The following is a 23509-nucleotide window of genomic DNA, read 5'->3' on the forward strand; positions in this document are numbered from 1 at the left end:
CCTGGGCAAGTCATTTAACATTTGTCTATCAAAGTTTCTGTATCTGTAAAACAGAGATAATAATACCATCTTCTTCTCTGTGAGGATCAAATAAGATAATACTTGTAAACAATTTAGTGCACTATCTTGCTTGTATTAGTAGGTGGGTAATAATAAGTTTAATTAATAATAATGAGTTTAATTAATGCTTGTACCCTTTTCCGTAATAGCCAGTTGGAATGATGGCCCTAGGCCTCAGCTTTGTCTCACATCTACTTGTCAGCAGATAGACAGTGACTCTGCAGAGAGCCAGTTAGTACTAAAAAATAAACCCAGGATTATGTCCATATAATCATTCCCCCCAAAATCCCTTCCCCCACTTGGTTGCTGGTTGATTGTCGTTCTTCATTCCTGAAGAGGACCAAAATGACATCGCCATGATAAACTCAAGTTTCAGTGTGTCTGACTGTGACTGATCAGACCGATACAAGCTCAGAATGCTCTACCACAGACTGGGCACAGATAATCCATGTGAATATTTGAGGTGGATACTCCAAATTTGCATATCCTATGTTTCCTTTGTGCTGTCTCAATTCTGCTTTGCTTATAGAGCACAGCACCTTTTCTGATGCGGGCACACCATGCTGAGCAGTCCTGTGCCAGTGTCTCCCATGTCGCACAGTCAAATCCCCGCACTTAGTGCCCCCCCTCAAACAAGGAGGGAGACATCCCCCTCATCACCTCTATGCTACCTTCCTTCAGGCTACCCTTTTAGATTTGGTCTACCCTGACTTTTCCTGTGCAAACATGTTGTGGGGTATATGAACAGGCATGTATGTGACCCAACCCAGTCTCCTAGGGATAACTCCAGTTCCACTCTGTGAGGGCTCCCCTCACTTTTTTTGCTGCTTTATCATCCATCCCTCTTCACCTCTCTAAAACATGAGGCCACTTTAGTACACACTGGACACTCTCCATTGCCCAATTTGGTGGCATCATTTAATTTTTTCCAAACCTCAGTTTCTTCCTCTATGCAATGAGGGGGATGGACTCAGTCTCTTTTACTTCTTCATCTATGAGCCTAGAAAAAAAGCAAAGGTCAGATGAGAGAAAAAAGCTCCCTGACAGCTGAGGCGTGGACCCAGATGGAGCCTTCTTCTCTGGAGACTTAAAAGAAAAAGATTTTTTGAAATGGACGTGTAGATAGCTAAATGGTTCAAAGTATAGGCCTGGAGTTAGAAGTCTCAGGAAGTTCTGATCCATCCTTGAGTATTGTGTATAACCTTGGGCAAGTCACAACTTCTGCTTCCTTATTTGTAAAATGCTAACCTACCTCTTGGGGTTGTTTTAAGGATCGAATGAGATATTTGGAAAGTGATTAGCACAGTGTCTGGCACTTAATAGGCACTCTATAAATGGTAGCTATTATACTTATTATTATACACAGGCTGGAATAGTACCCCAGGATAATCCTCCTACTCTGAGTTTCCTGGGGAGATTAGAGGAGATTGTTGCTATCTTTACAAGATTTCCTACTCCTTTGCCTGAGTTTCTAGATGTTGAAAATTTAGCTTAAGCCCTATGCCAATGCTTCTCCACCTATCCACCCTGTAAATCAGCCCCGTTCTGTACACAATTTGTCTCTCCCTAGCCAAAATCTTCATTAGTTGGGGGTGAGGTCAGCCAGCAGAGAGAGGAGACCTGGCTCTCTTACAAGTACTAGTGACTCATCCAAGTTGAGAGACAGAAGAGAAATGTTCTCTTAGGCAGATGGGGAAAGAGCTGCCTCTGAGAGTGAAAAGATCCTTCTTTCATGACCTCAGTGGCCAAGGTCAAAAGCTGGTGTGGCCTAGTTTTCAGACATTGGCCCAGACCTACCTTTATCTTTCCCTGGAGTCTGATGGAAGATCCAGAGTCCCATGATCTTACCCCTACTACTGTTATACATGGCACACGTGTATACATACACAGACACAGACACACACACATACACAGGGCCACAGCTCCGATAACTTCACTTGTATTTACCTGTATGTTATGATTTCAGGGTCATCGAGTCTTCCCTGGCTCTGCACAGGTCTGGTGACATGTACAATTTCTTTAAGAGGGAACCCAGTCTTCATTCCACAGGGAGAGATAAGGCTTAAAGAAAAATACCTAAGGCAGTTTTCTGCTTATTTAGACTAAGGTGTAAATGGCTAGCATTCAATCTTTACCAGAAAGTAGGTTTTGATCAGAGAAAGGAGAGAATATCAGAGTATTGATCAATTAATCAATAAACATTTATTAAGCAATTATTATGTGCTAGGAATTGTACTGGGGATGCAAAGATCTAAGCAAAATAGTCTCTGCCTTCAAGGAGTTTACATTCCAATGGGAAAAGGACTGACTTGTTCGAAAAGCAAACTTTCTGATTTCACAATTTTGCTGAAGGTCAGTATTGGCCACAGGGACTCAGCTTTCATATTGCTCTTACCATGATATTTCCCCCTTTTGAACATAGGAAAATAGGGACTGTGGGTTCCCCCCTTTCTTTGTATCTGTAATACTTAGTACAGTGCCAGGCATAAGTACATAATAAATGTTTGTTGACTGACTAATTGACTGTTCCTAGGCCCCAGCCAAATGAGTTGCAGGACAGTAGTGAAGCAAGCAAGAATGGATGAGAGACATGTTGTCACTTGGAAAATTAAGGTCAAAGAGTCAAGACTGTGGATTATTGCACTGATATTGGAAGTAGAGAAGGGGTTTGACCGGAGGGGGCTAGGGTATATCTTGAAACTCCCTGTCTTTCCCTAGTGTGGGGCAGAGGCAGCTTGTGTGCCTATCCAGGGCCCTGCTCCGGAAGAGTCGGATCCTGGTGCTGGACGAGGCCACAGCAGCCATTGATCTGGAGACAGATGACCTCATCCAGGCCACCATCCGGACCCAGTTTGAGGAATGTACAGTGTTGACCATCGCCCACAGGCTCAACACCATCATGGACTACACCAGGTGAGAGGCCCATGGCCGTACTTTAGATTCCGTAATTCAGATTGGTTTATTTTGGTATGGTAATATGGAGGATTATATGGGTGAGTGAATAAAACAAGACAGTATTCCATTGGGTAACAGAGATGGGGGGGTGCAGATTCTTAGTGGAAGTCATCATATTCAGATACACCAACTATGTAAAAGACCTGCAAAGAACATAAAGAATTTATACAGTTTGAAAGGAATAGCAAAGTGTGCATGGTAGATTTGCAGTTTCCTGTGCAATCGTCCTTTTTTCTCTTTTTATTGTGCTATGTATGAAAATGCTTGTTTCATTCCATAAATTAAAAAAAAATCTATACAGAAATGCAGTCCCTGTCCTTAAATAGTTTTCATGCTCTTTGGAAAGACAGGGCCTATACATGAAAAGATAAATTACACTGTAATATGCTTATTATGCTAAGGGCTCAATGAGATACAGACAGTTAGTGATAGAGGAATTCAGAGGAAGCAGCAGTCATTATGGGCTGGTTGGGAGGGCCAGGTGGGACTTGAACTGAGCCTTGAGAAGATGGTTAATGGGGGGTTGGGGTGGGGGTAAGGGGATGCTACATGTGTTCCCACTTAAGCACACACATATACATATGTGTGTTTATATGTATGTGTGTGTTTGTGTGCTAAGCACAGATAAGGAAACTGCGACAGAGGTTAAGTGACTTATCCAGAGTCACAGAGCCAGGGCACATACACATATGTATGTATATATATAACATGTTTATTATGTGCATTGGGAACATTATATATGTGTCTATATATGTGTATGTATGTGTGTATGTATATATACACACCCTTTTTTTTGCCAGATGCCACCCTTCTTCCTCATCCCCACCCCTGCAGGAGATAACTCAGAGCCCCTCCCTTACTCCTTACTTGGATCCCCTGCCGATTTCCCAATAATGAATGAAAGAATGAATAAGCATTTAAGTGACTGATTACTCTGTGCCAAGTTCTGAGTTAAGTGCTGGAAATGCAAATACAAAAATGAGGACGATGTCTGCTCTCAAAGAGCTTACAAAACACAGAAGGAAGCACAGGCCAGTAAGGGGCATTTTGGTCCAGAAAGTTACAGAATTGGCCAGCGCCTAGGGGAAGATATTGATCCACCCCATCCAGGAGCAATGGCAGAGTATGTGATCATGGTTCTTGGCTCCAGACTTGGGGGTGGGTAGAGGAAGGGGGACTAGGAGGGGAGAGAGGCAGGGGGACAGGGGGAAATAGGTGAGAATTCAAGAGTAAAGGAAAGCACTGTGGGGGAACCCAGTGCCCTGCCATTGCTCTCTGAGGTCCTTGAGGTCTTGTGCCCAGAAGACCCCAAGTACCTCCTGGCTTTTCCATCTGCCGTGAAACTGACCCCTCTTCTATATAGTCTGATCTAATTGGGGTGTGAGCTCCCTGAGGAACAGGGTCTGTCTCTCTTTCCTATATGTAGCCCCAGAACTTACTGCAGTGCTGGGCATATAATAAACATTGATTAATGCTTTTCCATTACATTATGGCACAGAGAGAACAGTGTGAGCAAGAATGTTCAGTCACTAGTTTCCAGCTATGGGCTCTTGTAGGAAGAGGATCATTCTGGGCTTTCCATAGAGCAGGAAGCAAGGATCCTTCACTCTCTATAGGCAGTGTCTTTCTTTGGGCCAACAGGATGTGGAGTCCCTTGACCAGCCAGGGTTGTACATAAGGGGTTGCCATTAGAGGAAGCTGAGTGTGGGGGGGCGGGGTGAACCTTGAGGCCAAGGCAACTTCTAGAACAGTTGAGGCTCATAGCATCATAGATTTCTGAACTGGAATGACCTCTAATCCGACCTCATTTTACAGATGAGAAAACTGAGGACCTGTGGCTTACCCAAAGTCACACAGGAAATCTGGGGCTTAGCCAAGTCCTCAGACTCAAGATCCAGCCTTTATCGTAATGAACCTTACTGCCTCTCAGATATCATTTGAAAGCATTTTAAGCCCTTTTACAGGTTCCCGGGGAACCTGTACCCCGTTGGGCCAAGATGAGGGTTGGTGGTGGCGGTGAAAGTGGGATCTCCTTTACAGAGAAGCACAGCCTTGCTGAGAGTCAAGATAACAGGGATGTGCATCTGACCAAATGGGGAATCATAGCCAGATTCTCCTCTTCATTCCCCCCGCCCCCCAAAGAAAGGCGCAAAAGCCACAGCTCAGGAATCTTCTCCCCGCTGTGATGGAGAGCAGCAGGGCAGGGCCACCTTGGGGAAACAAAGGACCAGAAATTCCAGATCCTCTCCTTTCCCTCCCTCCCGCACCCCAGTTGGCTTTTCCTCCGGCCTGGGCTCAGAGCACAGGTGGACAGTGGCAATCCTCCTGAATTCTGCCTGGCTCTTTGTCCCCGGGCAGCTTCCTTGTGAGCAAGGCTGTCCTTCATCTGGCTGAGGCAGAACAAAGCTGGCGGGCAGCGGCTGGGCTGGGGGCGGAGGGATCGCCCCGGCGGGGGTTTGGGGGAACTCTGCCGCTGCCTGCGGGCTGACAGCCGCAGCTCCCGGTCTGCCTGGCCTCCTGCGGCCGCCCGCTCCCTCCCCGCGGCTTCGCCGGCCATCCCTCCGCCTTTGTGCGTGCGCTTTTACAAAGAAAGAGCTCTCACGGCAAAGTCGCAGCTCCCGACCCGGCAGCCTCTCCCCATCCCCTGGGCTGCCGAGCGAGCCGGGCAGGGAGGACTGCGGCTGCTAAGCGAGCGGAGATGAATCAGGCCTCGTGTTTTATCCCTGAAATCACCCCATTTACAGGGGAAGAAAAAGAATGTATAATGCGCACATGCGCACAGAACGCACCCCTCCGCCCAGCTCTCCCCTCTGTGCAGGGGAGTGATGTACATTATCTCTTCTCCAGCCCAGCGTGGCCTGGTGGTGGTTCCCCAAAGGCAGGTGGGCAGCGGGGGAGGTTTCTTTGTTTTCACCCCGGTGGGATGGTGGAGGGTTGAGCTGTCGATGAGCATCTGACTCTTGCTTCTCTGGCGCAGGGTCCTGGTTTTGGACAAAGGGACAATAGCAGAATTTGATTCTCCAGCAAATCTCATCATGGCCAGAGGCATCTTCTATGGGATGGCCAAAGACGCTGGACTCGCCTAAACGGATGGACACATTTTATCCTGCTCATTCCTGGCTTCCCTTTGCAGGGAAACATAACACGGAGTGGGCTTTTTGGTTTTTTAAAAGAATACCGTGCAAAGAATTGGACAATTGTCAAGCAAAGACAACTTGATAGTTCATTTAGTCCAATCCCCTTGTTTTAAAGGGAGGCAGTTTGGTACAGTAGAAAATGCCAGACTTCGAGCCGGTAGATCCACATCCTAACACAACTAGGTAACCTGGGGAAAATTACTTCGTGTGGCCAGGGAGCCTAGGGAGGACCTGCCCACAATGAAAGGACTTCTGATTGGCAAAGTCAGAATTAGAATACGGGTTTCCTCATTCCCAATCCTGTGCTCTTTTCACAGTACTACTCCTTCAACATAAACATGTATTGGAATGACACCCTTACATACCCCAGGACTCAGCCTCAAATTTTTACTCTCATATTTTCAATGCAAAAGCATATAAAAACAAAATCTAGAACGATACCCTTGCCAAAACCCACCCCTAAAAAAAGCCTTCTTTCCTCATACTTTCTTTACAAATGTATTTAAAAATAAATCTTTTTTACTGGGAAGAACATTGAGCCCAAAACCATGCTCAGGTACCTAGTCCTACACTTCGGGATAATGACATGAAGCCATTAAGGCCAAAGCACTGATGAAATAAAAGATATATGGTAGCCGTTTATTTGATGTGTGTGTGTGTCTATGAGGGTTCAAGAGGGGAGCAAACACATCTACCTGCTTGCAAATGTCTGGAAAATTCAAACACTGAAGCTTTTGGCTTACATCACTACCCAGATGAAGAGATTTGCTTTTGCTATACTGTGTAGATTCTGAGAAAAGGTAACAAAAACAAGGATCCTTTTATCTAGCTGGAATCTAGACTGTAAGGACTTGGGAAAACTTCTGACGCTGGGGTCAAAGTACCAGAAGGATTCCTACAATCATCCTCTTAAGACCAGTTGGCACCTCTTTTCAGTGAGGTTGGGAGTTGTGGGGATTTTGTTGGTATGGTTGATTCCATCTGGCTCTGTGTGAGGCCTATATGGCCTTCCTTTTATTTCTAGAAGCCAAATGTGGTGCAGATGTGCTGATACCTCTGTCTATACAATTTAACAATCCCAGGCTAGTAAACAAGGTGTCAGAGCTGCAAATTAAATCCCAAATCTTTAAGCAGGGAAATGAAAACAGGTTTATCTTCTTTGGGGCAAAGTTCGTTTCAAGTGCCAAGCTTGTGAAACAAGTCTCCCTTCTTCCTTATTTAAGGCTTCGTTACTTTTCTTCTGGGAGGGTGGGGAGGTGGGAGTGTTGTGTGGGTGGAGGGAGTCATCTCCCCATATCATATGTCTTTTCTTCTCAGTGTTATGGCTTCTTTGCTTCTGGGTTTGCTTTAATTTGCCTTGAGTGGGTTTGTAGCTAGTATATAGATACCTTCTTTGATCTAGTTTTCCCACATACTCTGGATTAGTCTCTGCTGCAGGACCATTTGTTAAAAGGCTAATCACATTTTTTTTTGGCAGGCTGCTTCTTTTCAGATCTTTATGGGCATGGGGCAGTCTTCCATCCTTATTATGATAAAAGAACTATGAGTGCACCCATGCCCAAATTATTCTGCCTCTAGTTGGTGCTAAGAAAAGGTCTCAGTGATGCATTCTGATTTATTAGGCCAATTTGGAATGACGCCTGCTTTTTGAGGCTCTGGCTTTCTTCCTTGTTTCAAAATATAAATTCTGCATCTTTCCCAGTCAAAGATCTCAATGTGTAAGCTTGCTCCTCTTTTCCTGTCCTTGGTGCCATGACAGAAGCTGACAGCCCAAGTCAGTCTCTGTTCTGTAACTTAAATGGGATTATCACAAAATTTGGTTAATCAGGAATGACCTTTGTATTTCGAATGCTTGACTGCTCTGGGGAAATAAAAGATTTTGCTATGGATTGTGAAAAGGACACAAAACAAAATGTCCATCTCTGAGTGACAATGACAATGTGGCTGCAGCAGGAAGTCCAAGAGTAGAAAATGTCTATTATTCCAATGAGACTTTCCTCTAGTTTACAGATGTTGTGGTATTGTATTTGTTTTAGTAAAAACCAGGAATGAAATAATTCAGACTTCAGGCAGTTAATATTTAATTTTAATAATACTTGTTATGTTTAAATAGTCAGCAATGCATGAAGAGAAAAACTTTCAGATGTTTATACATGGTGTGAACACATGCTTTAATTATGCATTTGGGGGAGATTCACAGTTAACAAAGCTAAAAAAAATCCTTGTTATAAATTACACAAAGCATATAAAAATATTTCTCTGAATGCATAGATTAAGACATTAAACTCACCTAACAGCAACTGTGCATTTTAATTCAGATGCTAAATGTGAGTTTCAACCAACTGACCAGACATAGTTTTAGGAAGGAGATCAGTTTCGGGCAAGTCTACACCGGGCCAATAATTCATCTCTGGGTCCCCAAGCCCCTTTGTTTTGTACTTTATTTTCAGAGCTGACTGAAGACAGAATAAGCCTGAGAACTACCCTGGGTTGTGTCTAACTGTTGCTACATTGGAGAGACATATCCAGTCACCAACTACTATCACATGTAGCTGGAAGAGGTTTACTCCAAGTAGGTTCAAAGTGAAGTCATACTAGGCTTATTTCTTCTGATAGAGGCCTGGCCTTCATCACATCAGTACAATATTAAATCTTTCTCCAAAGCAAACAAAAAATGGTTGGTACATTTGAGCAAATTCACTTTCCAGTTGGTTGAAGCACTAGGGAGGTCTCTACCTTAAACCACTTAGGAGAAAGTAGGTAAGTAATAAATAACCTTCATTCTACTATACAAACACCTAGTACAAGGAGAAGTCACAATCAGTAATTTGGTAGAACAAGAATTAAGTTGCAAAACAGACTGACACAGGATTAAGCCAGCCTTGAAAAACACCTCAACCTAGCTTCAGCATTCAGGTAGCAGCAGGAGGCCATTACCTCAGGACAACATTCTATTCCACTGACACCTTTTGTACATTCTCTCTAAATTGTAGTGTTTCAATAAAATTAAGTTAACACAGTTAGGAAGTTAAGTTTCTTTGGAAACTATAGGCACTATGGGGAAAAAAGCTTCCTAAGACAGCAGGGATGCCACTCAACAGCTGGCTTCCTGTCCCCCACCATCTTGTTTGTTTAAATGTGCTAATTCTTATTTCTGAAGTTAAGCTGTTAGTTTAAACAAGACAGTAACTTTTCTTTAGCACTAAAGACACTGGAAGAAAAAAGAACTTTGAATTAATCCATTAAAAAAATTCTTATGCCATGCACAAGAGTTTAATCAGTTTTTTTCAATTAACTTATTCCAGAAAGTCATGTGAGGCTTACAATTGGCTTTAAGTAGAAAAACACAAAACTCAAAGACCCAACATAATTTGCTTACAAAAGCAACAGAGAGTTTCAAGTTGCATAGAAATCCTAATAATTTTAAAATAACCTTTATCTTTGATATAAAAATAAAGATGCTAATCCCTTTTCTGCTATGTTTTTCACAACAGCCTTCAAAATAGCAACAGAACAACCTTAAAATTGCTTTTCAATTCAATTCTAATGGAAAACGAAGGTGGTGACTCTGGGACTGCAGCATTTGGGCTCTTTTACATGTTGAAATTAAGCATGTTGACGACAATAATTGCTTCAAGGAGTAAAAAAAATCTGGTTACTCTTTTAGGAAGCATTAGAGAGACCTCTAGTGACCACTAAGACGTTAATGCAGATCTACGTATTTTCTAGGCAGTGATTTTCATACTGTGAACAGATAAGCAGTCATGAATGGGTTTTTACAAAGGAAAACAGGAGGAAAGCTATTTTGGTCAACAGCATATGTACAACTAGGGTATGTTACTGTAATCCTAAATACCTTTAACCTGAGTAACATTTACGAATACATTACCTTATAGCTGCAAGTCACATAAATTCATCTGTCTGTACCTGTATTTGCCCCCAATAAACTGAAGCTTTGAAACTGTCCTTACCCAGATATATTTTTCAGGGTACTCCTCACTCTGACTAGCTTCTTCTCTAAACGGGAGCTGTGTGCATTCACCACCAGGAAAAGAGCATTTCCTCTCATCAAGGTAGTGTTTAAGAGTTTGGTTTGAGAACAGCCTCCACCTCTACCCTATTGCCAGGGGGCTCTTTCGTTTTGCAGATAAAACATACTCTATAAAGAAACCTTTAGCTTTTGTCTCTCTGGGCAACTTTTCAGGGATTCGAAGCTTTAAGCAAGGAGTTTGTGCACCAAGAGACAAGGAAGAGCAGCACCACTGCTGATGGGTTGGGGTTTCTACTTGGTCAGAACAGGGTAATTAATCTGCTCTGCAATTGTCACTGACAGCTATAGGGCAGAACTGTGTTAGTATGCACTATGCTGTGGTACCCGTGGCCCTCTCAGGTAACTGCAGAATTTTAGGGCATTAGCCTTGGGTTTTAGATCAATGGTTTGTCCTTGGACAGGAACTGACATGTGCCATTCCAATACTCAGTGGTAAGGATCCCTGATGCTGTTAGTAAGTCAGCTTTGAAGCTCTCCTGTTATAACAGGACCTTTCAGTCAGTGTTGATGCAGCATTTCTGAATATAAAGTTATTTTCATTTATCATTAGAACCAGTTCCAGCTCTTGGAAATCTTGAAGCCGGGCAACATCTTTGTCCTAAAACAAAAATTAGTAGCAATGAATAATGGAGGATCCTTTTGGATACATACATATGTATGTACAACATCCTATATTATACCCACACCTTGGTACTTGCTAAACCCCAGAAACACTGTCAGTGGTCAAGGTTAAAAGAAGCACACAAGCCAGTTGAAGGAACAGTCAGTTACATATCTGTATCTATTAATAATGGTATCTATAGAATGCTTTAAGGTTTGCAAAGTGCTTTGCATGTTTTAATTCGATCCTCACAGCATTCCTGTCATCACTCCCATTTTATGGAGGAAAGAATTGAGGCTTAGAGAGGTCAAGTAATTTAATCTGTCCAGGGTCACAGAACTAGTAAGTATCTGACATGAGATTCAAACTCAGGTCTTCCTGATTCCAACTCTCACTTCTTCACTGCACCACATTCAGTAGATCAGCTCTGCCTAAAGTCCCTGTTAAGTAGAGAATCCAGAGAACCAAAAGTTCTGGTGGTTATGTGCAGATCTTAATATAATATGCTTTATATATTTTAACTTTGATACAATAGAAGAGGGCCCTGAAGGCGTTCTGACTACACTTCATTACGAGGGTAGCTAAAAACAAATGACTTTAGGACAGGCTCAGGTAAATAGCTAATTTAGAATATTTTCTTTCATGTCTTCAGGAAAGACAGACTTTATCTCCAGACTTGATAGAAGGAAAAGAATTTAAAGGAATGCAGCTATGCTCATTTTCTACCCTGTATTTCTCTATTCAGGTTTCAAACAAAGCCCAACAGGAACTGGGGTATGTTAATGCAGCATTCTGACTTCCAAATAAATAAGACAAAAAACAAGTACTCATACCTGCCCTCATATTCTTACCTTTCTTAACAGAGTATTTGGTAACTTTCTAATTTTCTCCACTTGTTCCGGATTAACTCCCAGTTCACAGCAACTCACTCTGAGCAGTTCCTGGTAGGTGAGTTCTTGTCGATCAAGTTCAATCTCAATGAAGTCATTTTCTCGAAGAGATGGATTCTGAATTCTCACCTTGAGTACCAGCTCTAAAAAAAGGTAATCTTTCTTAAAAAAGCAAAATAAATCGCTCTCTTTAAGAAATCCAACTCACTGAAGTGAGTCTATCCCATTTAATTTCAGATCTTTCCCTGATCAAAGTTCTGCTCCTGAAGCTCTGCAGTTTAGTGTTACAACTCACCACCATGGAAAACAAATTACTGATTTCCAATCCTAGCTTGAATTTGTCATAACTTATGCCCTAAAATATGGATCCTAATAGAAGTAATTTTGATCAGCTCATCATTAAAGTAGCAGAAAACAATTATCCTATGCTATTCCAACACATATGTGAATTGCTTTTCTGAAAATTTCCTTTTATAAAGCCCTAGAGCTCAGGAATTCCAGAATAGTGGGGGGAAAAAATTCCATTAGAACATAATCTCCTAGAAGGAGGGAACTGTTTTCACTTTTGTCCCCTCTCTGCTGGGTACGATAGGTACTTAAATGCCTGTTGTACTTCATTGAAGTCAATAGTTGCTATGGGACCTTGGGTGAGTTTCCATACTTTCCCATGGTCAAATCTCTATCACGCTGAATGAATCAGTATACCCTAAAAGTATCAACTATCAACTGTATAATTTTGAGCTTTTGTCTTAGATATTAGCAAGAACAAGGCTGATTACACTGCTGGAGAGTCTCACTGGTTAATGAAAACTTAGAAACAGGTTTAAGAACTGGGTTACAAAAGGGTGGGAGGAAAAGGAAGGAGAGAAGGTAGGTAAAATGTTAGTGGACTAGCTGGTTACTAAGATAAGCTTAAGCAATTCTGAAGCCAGAAGTATGCAGAAGCTATCAGCAAGAACGTGTTAAACCTCAAAATGATGAGTCACTTCAAAAAAAAAAAAAAAAAGAGGTAATTTTGCTACGTAAATCTCATCTCAGACTAATAGCACAGAATCATAAATATAGATCCTTGGTTTTTAAGCGCTCTTCTTAGGGACTTTGGTCTTCTCCCCTTTGTATCCTATCAAACTGGAGTATAATTTTTATGAAAACCCAAGATAGGTATTTGTATTTGTTTACTTGTTTTCTTTTCTCATAGCTATGTAGTACCCTCACAGTAGACCTGTACCATCATTAGCAGCAACCTTGGTACTTCATAAAGGAGTAGATGAAACACAGAGTCTGTACTATATACCTGGTCCCAAGGGCAGGTCTGCGAACATGTTACCTTGCATATTAAATGGAAAAGCTCCAGTGAAGAAAAATGGCTGGAATGCTGGTGTTGGTCCTGCAAAAGTCCCATTTTGTTGATCCAGAGACACTGGTGGCTTGGGTGTGACAGGAGAGAACAGAGAGCGATTGTGACTCACAGGTGGCTGACAAACAGGACCAGGTTTTGTGCTTTCCGATTTTCTAAATATGGCAGAGGGGACAGACATATCCCCATTCTGGACTAGTGCCAAGGAAGTATGGTCATGTGAAAAGGACCCTAATCGAGGTGTTTCACCAGGTGGCACCATAGGAAGCGAGTGATCAGATGGAGGTGATGCAGGAGGTGTGGAGGATCTCCCATTCTGCAGTTGAGCTGAACCATCTGGTGTGGTGGTATATGTAAAAGGGAAGGGTGGGTTAGCCAAATAATTGGGAACAAAGGGCAGTTCTGAATCTTTCTTCAGCTCTGGAAGGTCATCGTCATCATCTTCCACTGAAAAGGAGAAAAACTGTTAGGAAACTAGTACAGATAGATACATGACAAATACTTTGGCCAATGATTAATTGCTAATGTTAGAAGAATTTCCCCCCCATATTGAGTTTGCTGAGTGTGAATCATGAAATCAAACTATGAACTGGAATTTCAGTGGGGCTCAACAATCCTACTCCTACCCTTATCAACTCCCTACCTCATTCCACACAGTGTCTGTTCCAAATCTTTTCTTTCCCAAGATCTTACCTCAAACCATTACTAAACAGCTTCAACAGATGACCTAGCCTCCTACTTCACTGAGGAGACTGAGCTCATCTGGCACAAGATCCTTAGTACCACATTCCTCAAAACTTCTTAGCATCATCTTTCACACTTCTGTTTTTCCCACTAGTCACAAAAAAATTATCTCTACTCATCAGCAGAACTAAGCCCTCTGAGCCCTGACTACACCAACAAGCCCCCATGGAGGCCAGCCTGGCAAAAAGAATCACAGTGGGGGAGGGGAGAGTGCCCTGCCCTACTGCTTCCCACAAGTGGGAAGATGGATACAACTGTTTCTTGGATGAGCTGGCAGTCACTCAGTTCTCTGGTGAGATAAAGGACCATTAGGCCTTACCCTACACCCTGCTGCTATGCTCTCTAGACCCTGGGGCACATCATCTGACCTGATGCTGTACATAAAGGACCTCTAGGTCTTGTCATCTGTTCCACTGCAGAATCTTATGGATTCTGTTCCTTTCCATCCATTCTAAATCTGCCTTCTTTACAGAGTCTGTCCTGGTTTTCCTATTTGTATCCCCACCTCTTAGCACAATGTGTGGCATATGGTAATCACTTAATAAATGTCTTTCATTCATTCCCTCCATCTCCTTCAGAACCTTGTTCTAGCAGTCACATCCTCTCTCATGCATCTTCGATTTTTCTCTCTTTTCACTGACTCTCATCTGATTACACTTACTGAGGTCTTTCCAATTCTAAAAAATCCTTCCTTTGACTTCATTCATTGACATCTTACCTCTCAGCTCCCCTTCACTGCCAAATCTCTTTAAAAGTCACCTGCCATGAACATTTCTTCATCTTACTCACTCTTTCCTGAGTGTTTTTCATGGCTTCTTACCTCCACACTATATCAAAAATGCTTTCTCCAAGCTCTCCTACCTCTAATCATCAAATCCAATGACTCTTCTTCAGTCTTCACCCTCCACTACTTCTTCAGTTTCTGACACAACTTTTCAATGGAGGAGGGAGGTGAGAGGGAGAAAAAAATTGTTAATTGAAAAAAATAGTATTTAAAAGAAAACCAGAACATCAGAAAGATTACCTCTTACTGTATATACTTCTCCTTCTCCCTTGGTTTCAGAGAAACTATACTTTGGTTTCTCTCAACCTATCCCTATCAAACTGCTCCTATTCTTCGCCACTTGTTCATCTTTTTTTCAGACCTGTAACATAGGTACATCCCTATCCTCAACCTTTTTCTTTTCTTTCATACTTAACAATCTCATTCTCTTCATGACTTCAGCTACTACATCTAGGCAGAAGACTATTCTGTCTTCACAGCCACAACTAAACTCCACTATTGACCTACTTGCCTTAGCCTCACTCTCCTTTCTTCAAAATCCTGACCCTTTAGTAACCAATTTAAATGTGTGCTGTCCTCCAGCTTTGAGTTGTTGTCCCACCATCTGATCGCTGCTCTTCCCATTCTGTACTTTCACCATTATTACTCCTACTCTGCTTCTCCAAAGCTATGGAATTCAGCCAAAGTAAGTTATGCAAAGAGAGTGACTGGAGTCACTAGAACTTTGTTTTCCAGTCTCAACAGGCCCTTCGCTTCTGCATGACAATCCCTTCACTCTTCCTTACCTGACAGTACAAATAGTCCCTTCTCCAGCCCTCCCAATTCCCTCTCAGTAAAGGGCTTCACCTCACAGTCCATTAACACCATCCACCATGAACCTCCTTTCCACTCAAATTCCATATTTCAAATCTCAGCGTTATTCCCCATTCTCTCCTCTTTGTTCTGGCCAAAGAAAATCAAGTGGTCCTTCTCTTTGCCAATGCCTACCCCTCCATGTGTGCCCCAGATCCTATTCTCCTCTTGTTCCCTCCTTCTATTTCTCCTCTCCCCTTAATTTTAACCTCTCCATATGTCACTAGCTCCTTCCCTGCTTCCCATAAACAAGTCCATTTCTTCCCCCATCCTTAAAGAACCTTAAATTGATACAATCAACCCCTCAAGTGACATCCTATTTCTGTCCCTTCTTTCAAAGTCAAACTCCTAAACAAAAGCTATCTACTCTCTGTTGCCTCCACTTTCTCACCTCCCCTTTCAATCTGGCTTCCATCTCTATCACTTGACTGAAATTGTGCTCTAAGTCACCAATGATCTCTCTGTTGCTAAATCCAACATCCCTTTTCCAGTCCTCATCTTTATGACCTCTTTCTGATGTTCTGGTTTTCTTTTAAATACTATTTTTTTTTCAATTAACAATTTTTTTTCTCCCTCTCACCTCCCTCTTCCATTGAAAAAAACAAACCAAGCCCTTTGTGAGATAATTTTTCCTTACTTCCTAATAGACTCCTCTTCTCTCTTTCCATTCTTCTCTTAAGACCGTAAAAAACATGACAGAATCACTTCTAGGCCTTGTCTAATAAGACCCTCCATGACCTCTGATAATAGGGGTAAGAGTGGGCAAATGTATTATTATCTCCCTATATTTGAATGGAAGTAGTTTATCTTTGTTTAGTCCCTTATCATTATTCATTAATGATTATGTTTTTATGTTTTTCTTCACTCCTGTGTATTTGTAATTCTAAGGTATTCTGCTGCTCTGTCTTCTCACTCTCCCACTCACCCCCAAACAAGAGCACAAGAAAAACAAGGCCCATTACATACATGTATAGTCAATCAAAGAAAGTTCCACATTGGTCATGTCCAAAAAAAAAGTTGTCTTATACTGCATTCACCTTTCTTTCTGAAGGCAGAGAGCATGTTTCATCATTAATCCTTCTGAATCCTGGACAGTCATTACACTGATAAGAGTTCAGCACAATATTCCTTCATATTCATATATCACACCTTGTTTCACCCACTTCCTATTTTACACTATCCCCTTAGATTCCCACTTTTTGCTACTTCAAAAAGAACTGTATTTTTATACATTCTTAGAATTTGTTTTACTTAGAACTAATCCCTTCCATGATCCACCTTCTTTCTAGGTCTCCTTCCTTTGCCTCCTATTTCTCTGTTGAGTTAAATATATTTCTGTACTTAATGGTGTGTTTGCATATGTATGTGTGTGTGTGTGTGTGTGTGTGTGTGTGTGTTTTCTTACTTCTTTTGACCAGTTCAGATGGAAAATGAGGTTCCAGTGGTAACTGCTCCTACTCCCTCCCTGTCTGTATAGATAGCTACTTGTTCACTCAGATTAAGTGAGAGAATTTACCCTAACCTTTCCTTTTCTTCCCTTCCCCCTCAATGTATTACTCTTCTCCTCTCATTATATTCTGTTCTCAAGATCTAACAGCACTACTCCTAGGCCTTGTCTAACTGAACTCCCTCTATGACCCCTGATGACGATAGAGTTCATAGGGGACACATCTATCACCTTCCCATTTTCTAACAGAAGCTGTTTATCCTTGTTTAGTCTTTAATCACTGTTCCTTCATGTTGACCTTTTTCAGTTTCTCATTATTAGTGTATTTGAGCTTCAGAGTTTCTACACTGACCTGGTTTGTTCATCAGGAATGCTTTGAAGTCCTCTATTTCATTAAAGATTCATTCCCCACCTCCCCAGACCCTGTAGCATTAAACTCAGTTTGCTGGGTAAGCTGTTCTTGATAATAATATCCAAATATTATTTGCCTTCTGGAATATCATATTCCAAGTTCTCCACTATTTTACAGTAGTGGCTGCTCAGGAGTTTTCTTTTTACTTTTTTTCAGACAGTGACAAATGGATCTTTCTATCATCACATATCTCTGGTTCTAAGAGATTTGGGCATTTTTTTTTTGAAGATTTCTTGAAAGAAGATGTCTAGGCTCTTGTTTTGGTTAGGACATTGATAGTCGGATGATTCTTAAATTTTTTTTCCTCAATCTGATTTCCAGGTGAGTTGTTTTTGCTATGAAATACCTTATATTTTCTTCTATTTTTTCTAGTCTTTTAACCTTGTTTTAATATTTCTTGTTGTCTCATCAAGTCATTGGCTTCTATTTGATCCATTCAGATCTTCAGGGATTTTGTTGTTTGAGCAAGATTTTGTACGGCTTGTTTAAAGCTGCTAATTCCTTTCCAATTCTTTCTTCCAGAGTTCTCAATTCTTTCTCACTTTTTTCCTCAAGCCCTTTATTTCATTTATAAAAACTTTAAAAAAGTTATTTTAAAAACTCTTGCTTTATCTCCTCTAGCTGAGTTTGTACCCAAGCTGTGTTTTCCTCTGAAGCTTTGCTTGTAGATGTTTTGGAATCATTCTCTTCTGCATTTCTGTCTTGAGTTTCCTTGCCACCATAACAGCTCTTTGTGGTAAGATTTTTTGTTTGTTTGCTCTTTCTTCTAACCTACATCCTGACATCAGATGTGTTATTAGAGTTGGGTTCTACCATGCTTCTAGAGAGAAGGTCTGAGCTGGTCCTGTTGCCTGCTTTCTGTTATTCTAGGATCTCAAGGTCCTAATCTATGTTTGGCTCTGAGCAAAAAGAGAATGCTCCCGGACTTGGCCCCTATCAGTCATCTGGAAAGCTCTTCTGGTTCACAGTGACCTAACAGCAGGCTCTCCTTTGCTCTGGTTATTCCTCATCAGGTTGGGCAAGATGTTGGAACTGAGATCCCATTCAGCATCTAAGGTCTAAGTCACACTGCTCCTTCTTGCTTCTGAACTTTCCTCCTTTCCTGGTATACCACTCAGGGCATCTCTACCAGGGATCACCCAGGTATAGATCCCTTCTCAGTCTGTCTTTTATGTGTGACCTGGAACTAGGCTGACACCTGGCCTACTCATAGTGTCACCAAGGATCTGGTAGTGCCATGCTATGACTCTACGATCTACTCATAACTCTACCCAGAATCACGCTGGGTAAGAATGCTTTGGATGTAGTGTGTTCCTAGCTTGACCCTCTTCCCAGTTTCCACAGAACTTTCTATCTCTTAATGTCAACCTGAACTGGACAAACGACTGTGGCTTTTTCTGGATTTCACCATCATGTTTCAGTCTGGTGTATTTTCTAGATCTGTCTGGAGTATTTTTTGTTGAGGGGAGCTCAGAATATTGTTTCATGCTACTCTGTCATTTTGTCTCTTCCCTCTTTCTAGGCCACTTTTATTGTTTTATTTTGTTTTCTTATTGTTTTATTATATTTGCCTGTTTTTTGTTTGTTTTGTAAATTATTTTGTTTTCAGTTTTCAACAATCACTTTCATAAATTTTAAATTTTCTCCCTCTCCCTCCACCTTCCTTCTCCAAGATGGCATGCAATTTTATATGGCTGCTACACATACATTCTTATTAAACACATTTTCACATTAGTCATGTTGCATGGAAGAATTAAAATAAATGGGAGAAACTATAAGAAAATCCAAACAAAACATAACAAAAGAGAAAATCATCTGCTTCATTCTGCTCTATATTTCTTTCTCTGGATGTGGATGGCATTTTACATCAAGAGTCCTTTGGAAATGTTTTAGGTCCTTTTATTGCTGTGAAGGGCTAAATCTATTAGAAACAGTCCTTGCACACTATGACTGTTACTATATATAACATTCTCCTGGTTCTGCTCATTTCACTCAACATCCGTTCCTATAAGTCATTCCAAGTTTTTCTGAAGCCCTCTTGTTCGACATTTCTTATAGCACAATAGGATTCCATGACATTCATACACCACACTTATTCAGCCATTTCCTAATTGATGGGCATCCTTTCAATTTCCAGTTCTTGGCCACCACAAAAAGAGCTGCTATAAATATTTTTGTACATATGGGTCATTTTCCCATTTTTATGATCTCTTTGGGATACAGCCTTAGAAGCGGTATTGCTGGGTCAAAGGGTATGCATATTTTTGTAGCCCTTTGGGCATGGTTTCAAATTGCTTTCCAGAATGGCTGGATAAGCTCACAGCTCCACCAACAATGAATTAGTGTTCCAACTCTCCCACATCTTCTCCAACATTTATCATCTTCCTGTTTTGTCATGTTAGCCAATCTGACAGGTGTGATATGGTATCTCAGTGTTGTTTTGATCTGAATTTCTCTAATCAATAGTGATTTAGAGCATTTTTTCATATGACTATAGATAGCTTTAATTTCTTCTTCTGAAAACTGCCTATTCATATTCTTTGACCATTTATCTAGGTTGTTTCTACCTGAATGTCCCATCAGGCTCTCAAATTCAATATGTCCAAAATCAAGCTTATTATCTTTTCCCTGAAACTTCTGACTTCATTATTTCTACCTATAGACATCACCATTTATCCTGTCATGCTCAGAGCCTTGAGTTATTTTTTAATTTTCTTTTTTTCTTCTCTTCATATCCAATCAAGTCCTGCAATTTAGCCTCTGCAACAGTGCTCACATTCATCTCTTTTTCGAACTGCAATCATTCTAGGACAGGCCCTCATTACCACCTGCATGGACTACTGCAACAACCTTCTAACAGTCCTTCCTACCTCCTTTCAGAAGTGAAATAATTCAGACCAGTGGCAGAATGATTTTTCTTGTAGACAAATCTAGTCATGTCCTTTCCACCATAAACTGCTTAAAAAAAATCTACATAGCTCCCATTTGCCTGGCATTCCTTTGCCCTCCTCAATCTGGAACCTATCCCTTTACCCTCATTTTTCTCTCTATGCAGCCAAACTAGACTACTCTCTGCTTCCTGAACATGTTGTGCATAATCCAACCTCCATGTCTTTACTCATAACTTTTCTCTTGCTTACAATGTTCTCTTTTCCCCTATTTCCTGCTAAAGTGCTACCCATCCCTAATTCAAATGCTTTACTGTCATCTCCCATTAGTAACAATTTGCCATCTTAGATCTTATATAACACTCTGCATTAATGCACTTATCATGTAATGTTGTATATAATAATATCCATATTTGTATCTTACCCCTTCACTAGGGTATAAATAGACAGAAAATGTGTCTCATCCATACTTTTTACCTTCCCCAATATGTAGTATAATACTCTACATGCAATAAGCAATTAATAAATGTTTGTGAATGATTATTTAATATAACCAACAGTGCAGAAAACATGATAATGAGATATAAATGTTAGCTGGACATACAAGTTGCTCATTCGTCCAGACTTACCTCCCATAATCTTCCTGATATCTTTTCTTGATGTCAACTGTACTGGCATTTCACCTTTTGTAGTAAGAATCTCTTTGTCAGCTCCTGAGTTTAACAGGTAAGACACCACCTGGCCATGATTTCGTTTGCATGCCCAGTGCAAACAGGTCCTAAACAGTGGAAGTAACAGTGATTTAAAAAAGGTTGGAAGGAATAATTTGAGATTTTAAAATTATTTTTCACAAATTGCTTACATATTTAACTATGCGAAAACCATTGCTAACACCAAGGGCTATCTAAATTTAAATCCTTAAAAAAAATTAACCAAACCACTTAACATATTTTAAAATTGACTTTTGTTTACTAGGTTAAACCTTTGTGATCCCTAAAAAGTATTTCAGATGCATCAATGCCACTCAATGATTTTTATCAGATTAACTTCCAACAATTTCAGTTTTGCTCTGTCACTCAAATTACTTTTGCAATGAAAGAATTTTGTTTTAAAGTTCACCTGGGATGAAAGAGCTCTTTCCCTTTTTCTTTCTCTTTTCCCTTTAAATGAGAACCTTCTTCATTGTTCTCTTTATGGTAATCATACTCTCTTCCTAATAAGTCATATTTGCTTTCTAGCTAAGTGCAGAGAGGTTAACTACAGTATCTGTAACAAAGAAAAATATGAAATAACCTTCAGTTCTGTGTGGCCCCCTCCCCTTCTACAGTAGCTGTAGCACAGTGGTGAGAAAGGGAGCAGAAGATGTTTAAAATCATATTTTTTTAAAGATCATCTATAAGTAAGTTTAACTTGCTTGTTGGTATTATAAATGTGAAATCCTTGTGCATTGACCAATGATGGACATATATTAGAGGAACCAAATCATATAAATTTTACATCATTGCTAAAAATGAAAACATAAGACAAAGGAAGTGGCAGGGAAACAAAAATGGCTCACATGTTCTACTTAGAAAGACAAAGAAAAGAAATGATTTTATTTTGTCTACAGGCAAAGCTCATCTGCAGGAAAACCACCATGAAAATAAATGCAGTTTATGTGCCAAGATCCACTGCAAATGATTAAGGAAAGAAATTCTATTCAAGAAAACCCTGTAGATTAAATCAACATATATTTAAAACTCAGTGCCTTTGATGCAAACATGAGTATAGGAGAGGACAGTGAAAATATGTTGGATAACATATTTCTGGTGCAAAAAAAGTCAAAGCCTTTCATTTTACTTTTAATTAATTTATTTTTAGTTTTCAACTTTTCACTTCCATAAGATTTTGAGTTCCAAATTTTCTCCCCATCTCTCCCCTCCACCCATCCCAAGACAGTGCACATTCTGACTGTCCCTTCCCCCAATCTGCCCTCCCTTCTATCACACCTCTCCCTTCTCTTATCCCCTTCCCCTTTATTTTCTTGTAGGGCAGGATAGATTTCTATACCTCATTGACTGTATGTCTTATTTCCCAGTTGCAGGTAAAAACAATTTTTAACATTCATTTTTAAAACTTTGAGTTCCAAGTTCTCTCCCTTCCTCCCTCCCCACCCACCCCCATTGAGAAGATAAGCAATTCAATATATGTGTAGTCATGCAAAATACTTCCATAACAGTCATGTTGTAAAAGACTGTATTTCTCTCCATCCTGTCCTTCCCCCCATTTATTCTATTCTCTCTTTGACCTTGTCTCTCCTCAAGTGTTTACTTCTAATTACCCCCTCCTCTCATTTGCCCTCCCTTCTATCCTTCCCCCAAGTCCCACTTATCCCCTTCCCCCCTGTTTTCCTGTAGTGTAAGATAGATTTTTGTACCAAACTGAGTGTGCATTTTATTCTCTCCTTAAGCCAAATCCTATGAAAATAAGGCTCAGTCTTTCCCTCTCACCTCCCCACTCTTCTCCTCCACTGAAAAAGTTTTTCTCTTGCCTCTTTTATGAGATAATTTACCCCATTCTATTTCTCCCTTTCTCCCAATTCCTTAATTTTATTTTTTTTAGATATCATCCCTTCATATTCAACTCACCCTGTGCCCTCTGTCAATATGTATACAATCCCTCCAACTACTGTAATAATGAGAAAAGTGTCAAAAGTTACAAATATTATCTTTCCATGTAGGAACGTAAACAGTTCAACTTAGTAAGTTCCTTATGATTTCTCCTTCCTGCTTTCCTTTTCATGCTTCTCTTGATTCTCGTGTCAAATTTTCTATTCAGCTCTGGTCTTTTCATCAAGAATGCTTGAAAGTCCTCTATTTCATTGAATGATCATTTTTTTCCCCTGAAGTATTATACTCAGTTTTGCTGGGTAGGTGATTCTTAGTTTTAATCCTAGCTCCTTTGACCTCTGGAATATCATATTCCAAGCCCTTCGATCCCTTAATGTAGAAGCTGCTAGATCTTGTGTTATCCTAATTGTATTTCCACAATACTGGGATTGTTTCTTTCTGACTGCTTGCAATATTTTCTCCTTGACCTGGGAGTTCTGAAATTCAGCTACAATATTCCTAGGAGTTTTCCTTTTGGGATCTGTTTCAACAGGCAATCAGTGGATTCTTTCAACATCTATTTTACTCTCTGATTCTGTTATATCAGGGCAGTTTTCCTTGGTAATTTTTTGAAAGATTATGTCTAGGTTCTTTTTTTGATCATGACTTTCAGGTAGTCCATTAATTTTTAAATTGTCTCTCTGGGATCTATTTTCTAGGTCAGCTGTTTTCCAGTGAGATAT

The 23509-nt window shown here is 40.6% G+C and overlaps 2 protein-coding genes across 3 annotated transcripts in view; one reads left to right on the forward strand and one right to left on the reverse strand.

Moving 5' to 3' along the window:
- The window catches only part of ABCC3 (ATP binding cassette subfamily C member 3), a 72531-nt gene extending 65737 nt beyond the window's left edge, over nt 1–6794 (forward strand). For both annotated transcript variants that reach the window (XM_072646691.1, XM_072646692.1), the window contains 2 exons: nt 2779–2973; nt 5993–6794. In XM_072646691.1, the coding sequence (XP_072502792.1) occupies nt 2779–2973; nt 5993–6101 (304 nt within the window). In that variant the 3' untranslated portion in view covers nt 6102–6794. The remainder of the gene's footprint in view (nt 1–2778; nt 2974–5992) is intronic.
- A 1422-nt stretch (nt 6795–8216) lies between these two features.
- The window catches only part of LOC140528652 (ankyrin repeat domain-containing protein 40-like), a 31890-nt gene continuing 16597 nt past the window's right edge, over nt 8217–23509 (reverse strand). The window contains exons 2-5 of the mRNA XM_072646693.1: nt 20808–20956; nt 13022–13498; nt 11656–11837; nt 8217–10801 (exon numbers count right to left, since the gene is read on the reverse strand). Of these exons, the coding sequence (XP_072502794.1) occupies nt 10655–10801; nt 11656–11837; nt 13022–13498; nt 20808–20956 (955 nt within the window). The 3' untranslated portion in view covers nt 8217–10654. The remainder of the gene's footprint in view (nt 10802–11655; nt 11838–13021; nt 13499–20807; nt 20957–23509) is intronic.

The sequence above is a fragment of the Notamacropus eugenii genome, chromosome 2, assembly GCF_028372415.1.
Source record: "Notamacropus eugenii isolate mMacEug1 chromosome 2, mMacEug1.pri_v2, whole genome shotgun sequence".
Lineage (NCBI taxonomy): Eukaryota > Metazoa > Chordata > Mammalia > Diprotodontia > Macropodidae > Notamacropus > Notamacropus eugenii.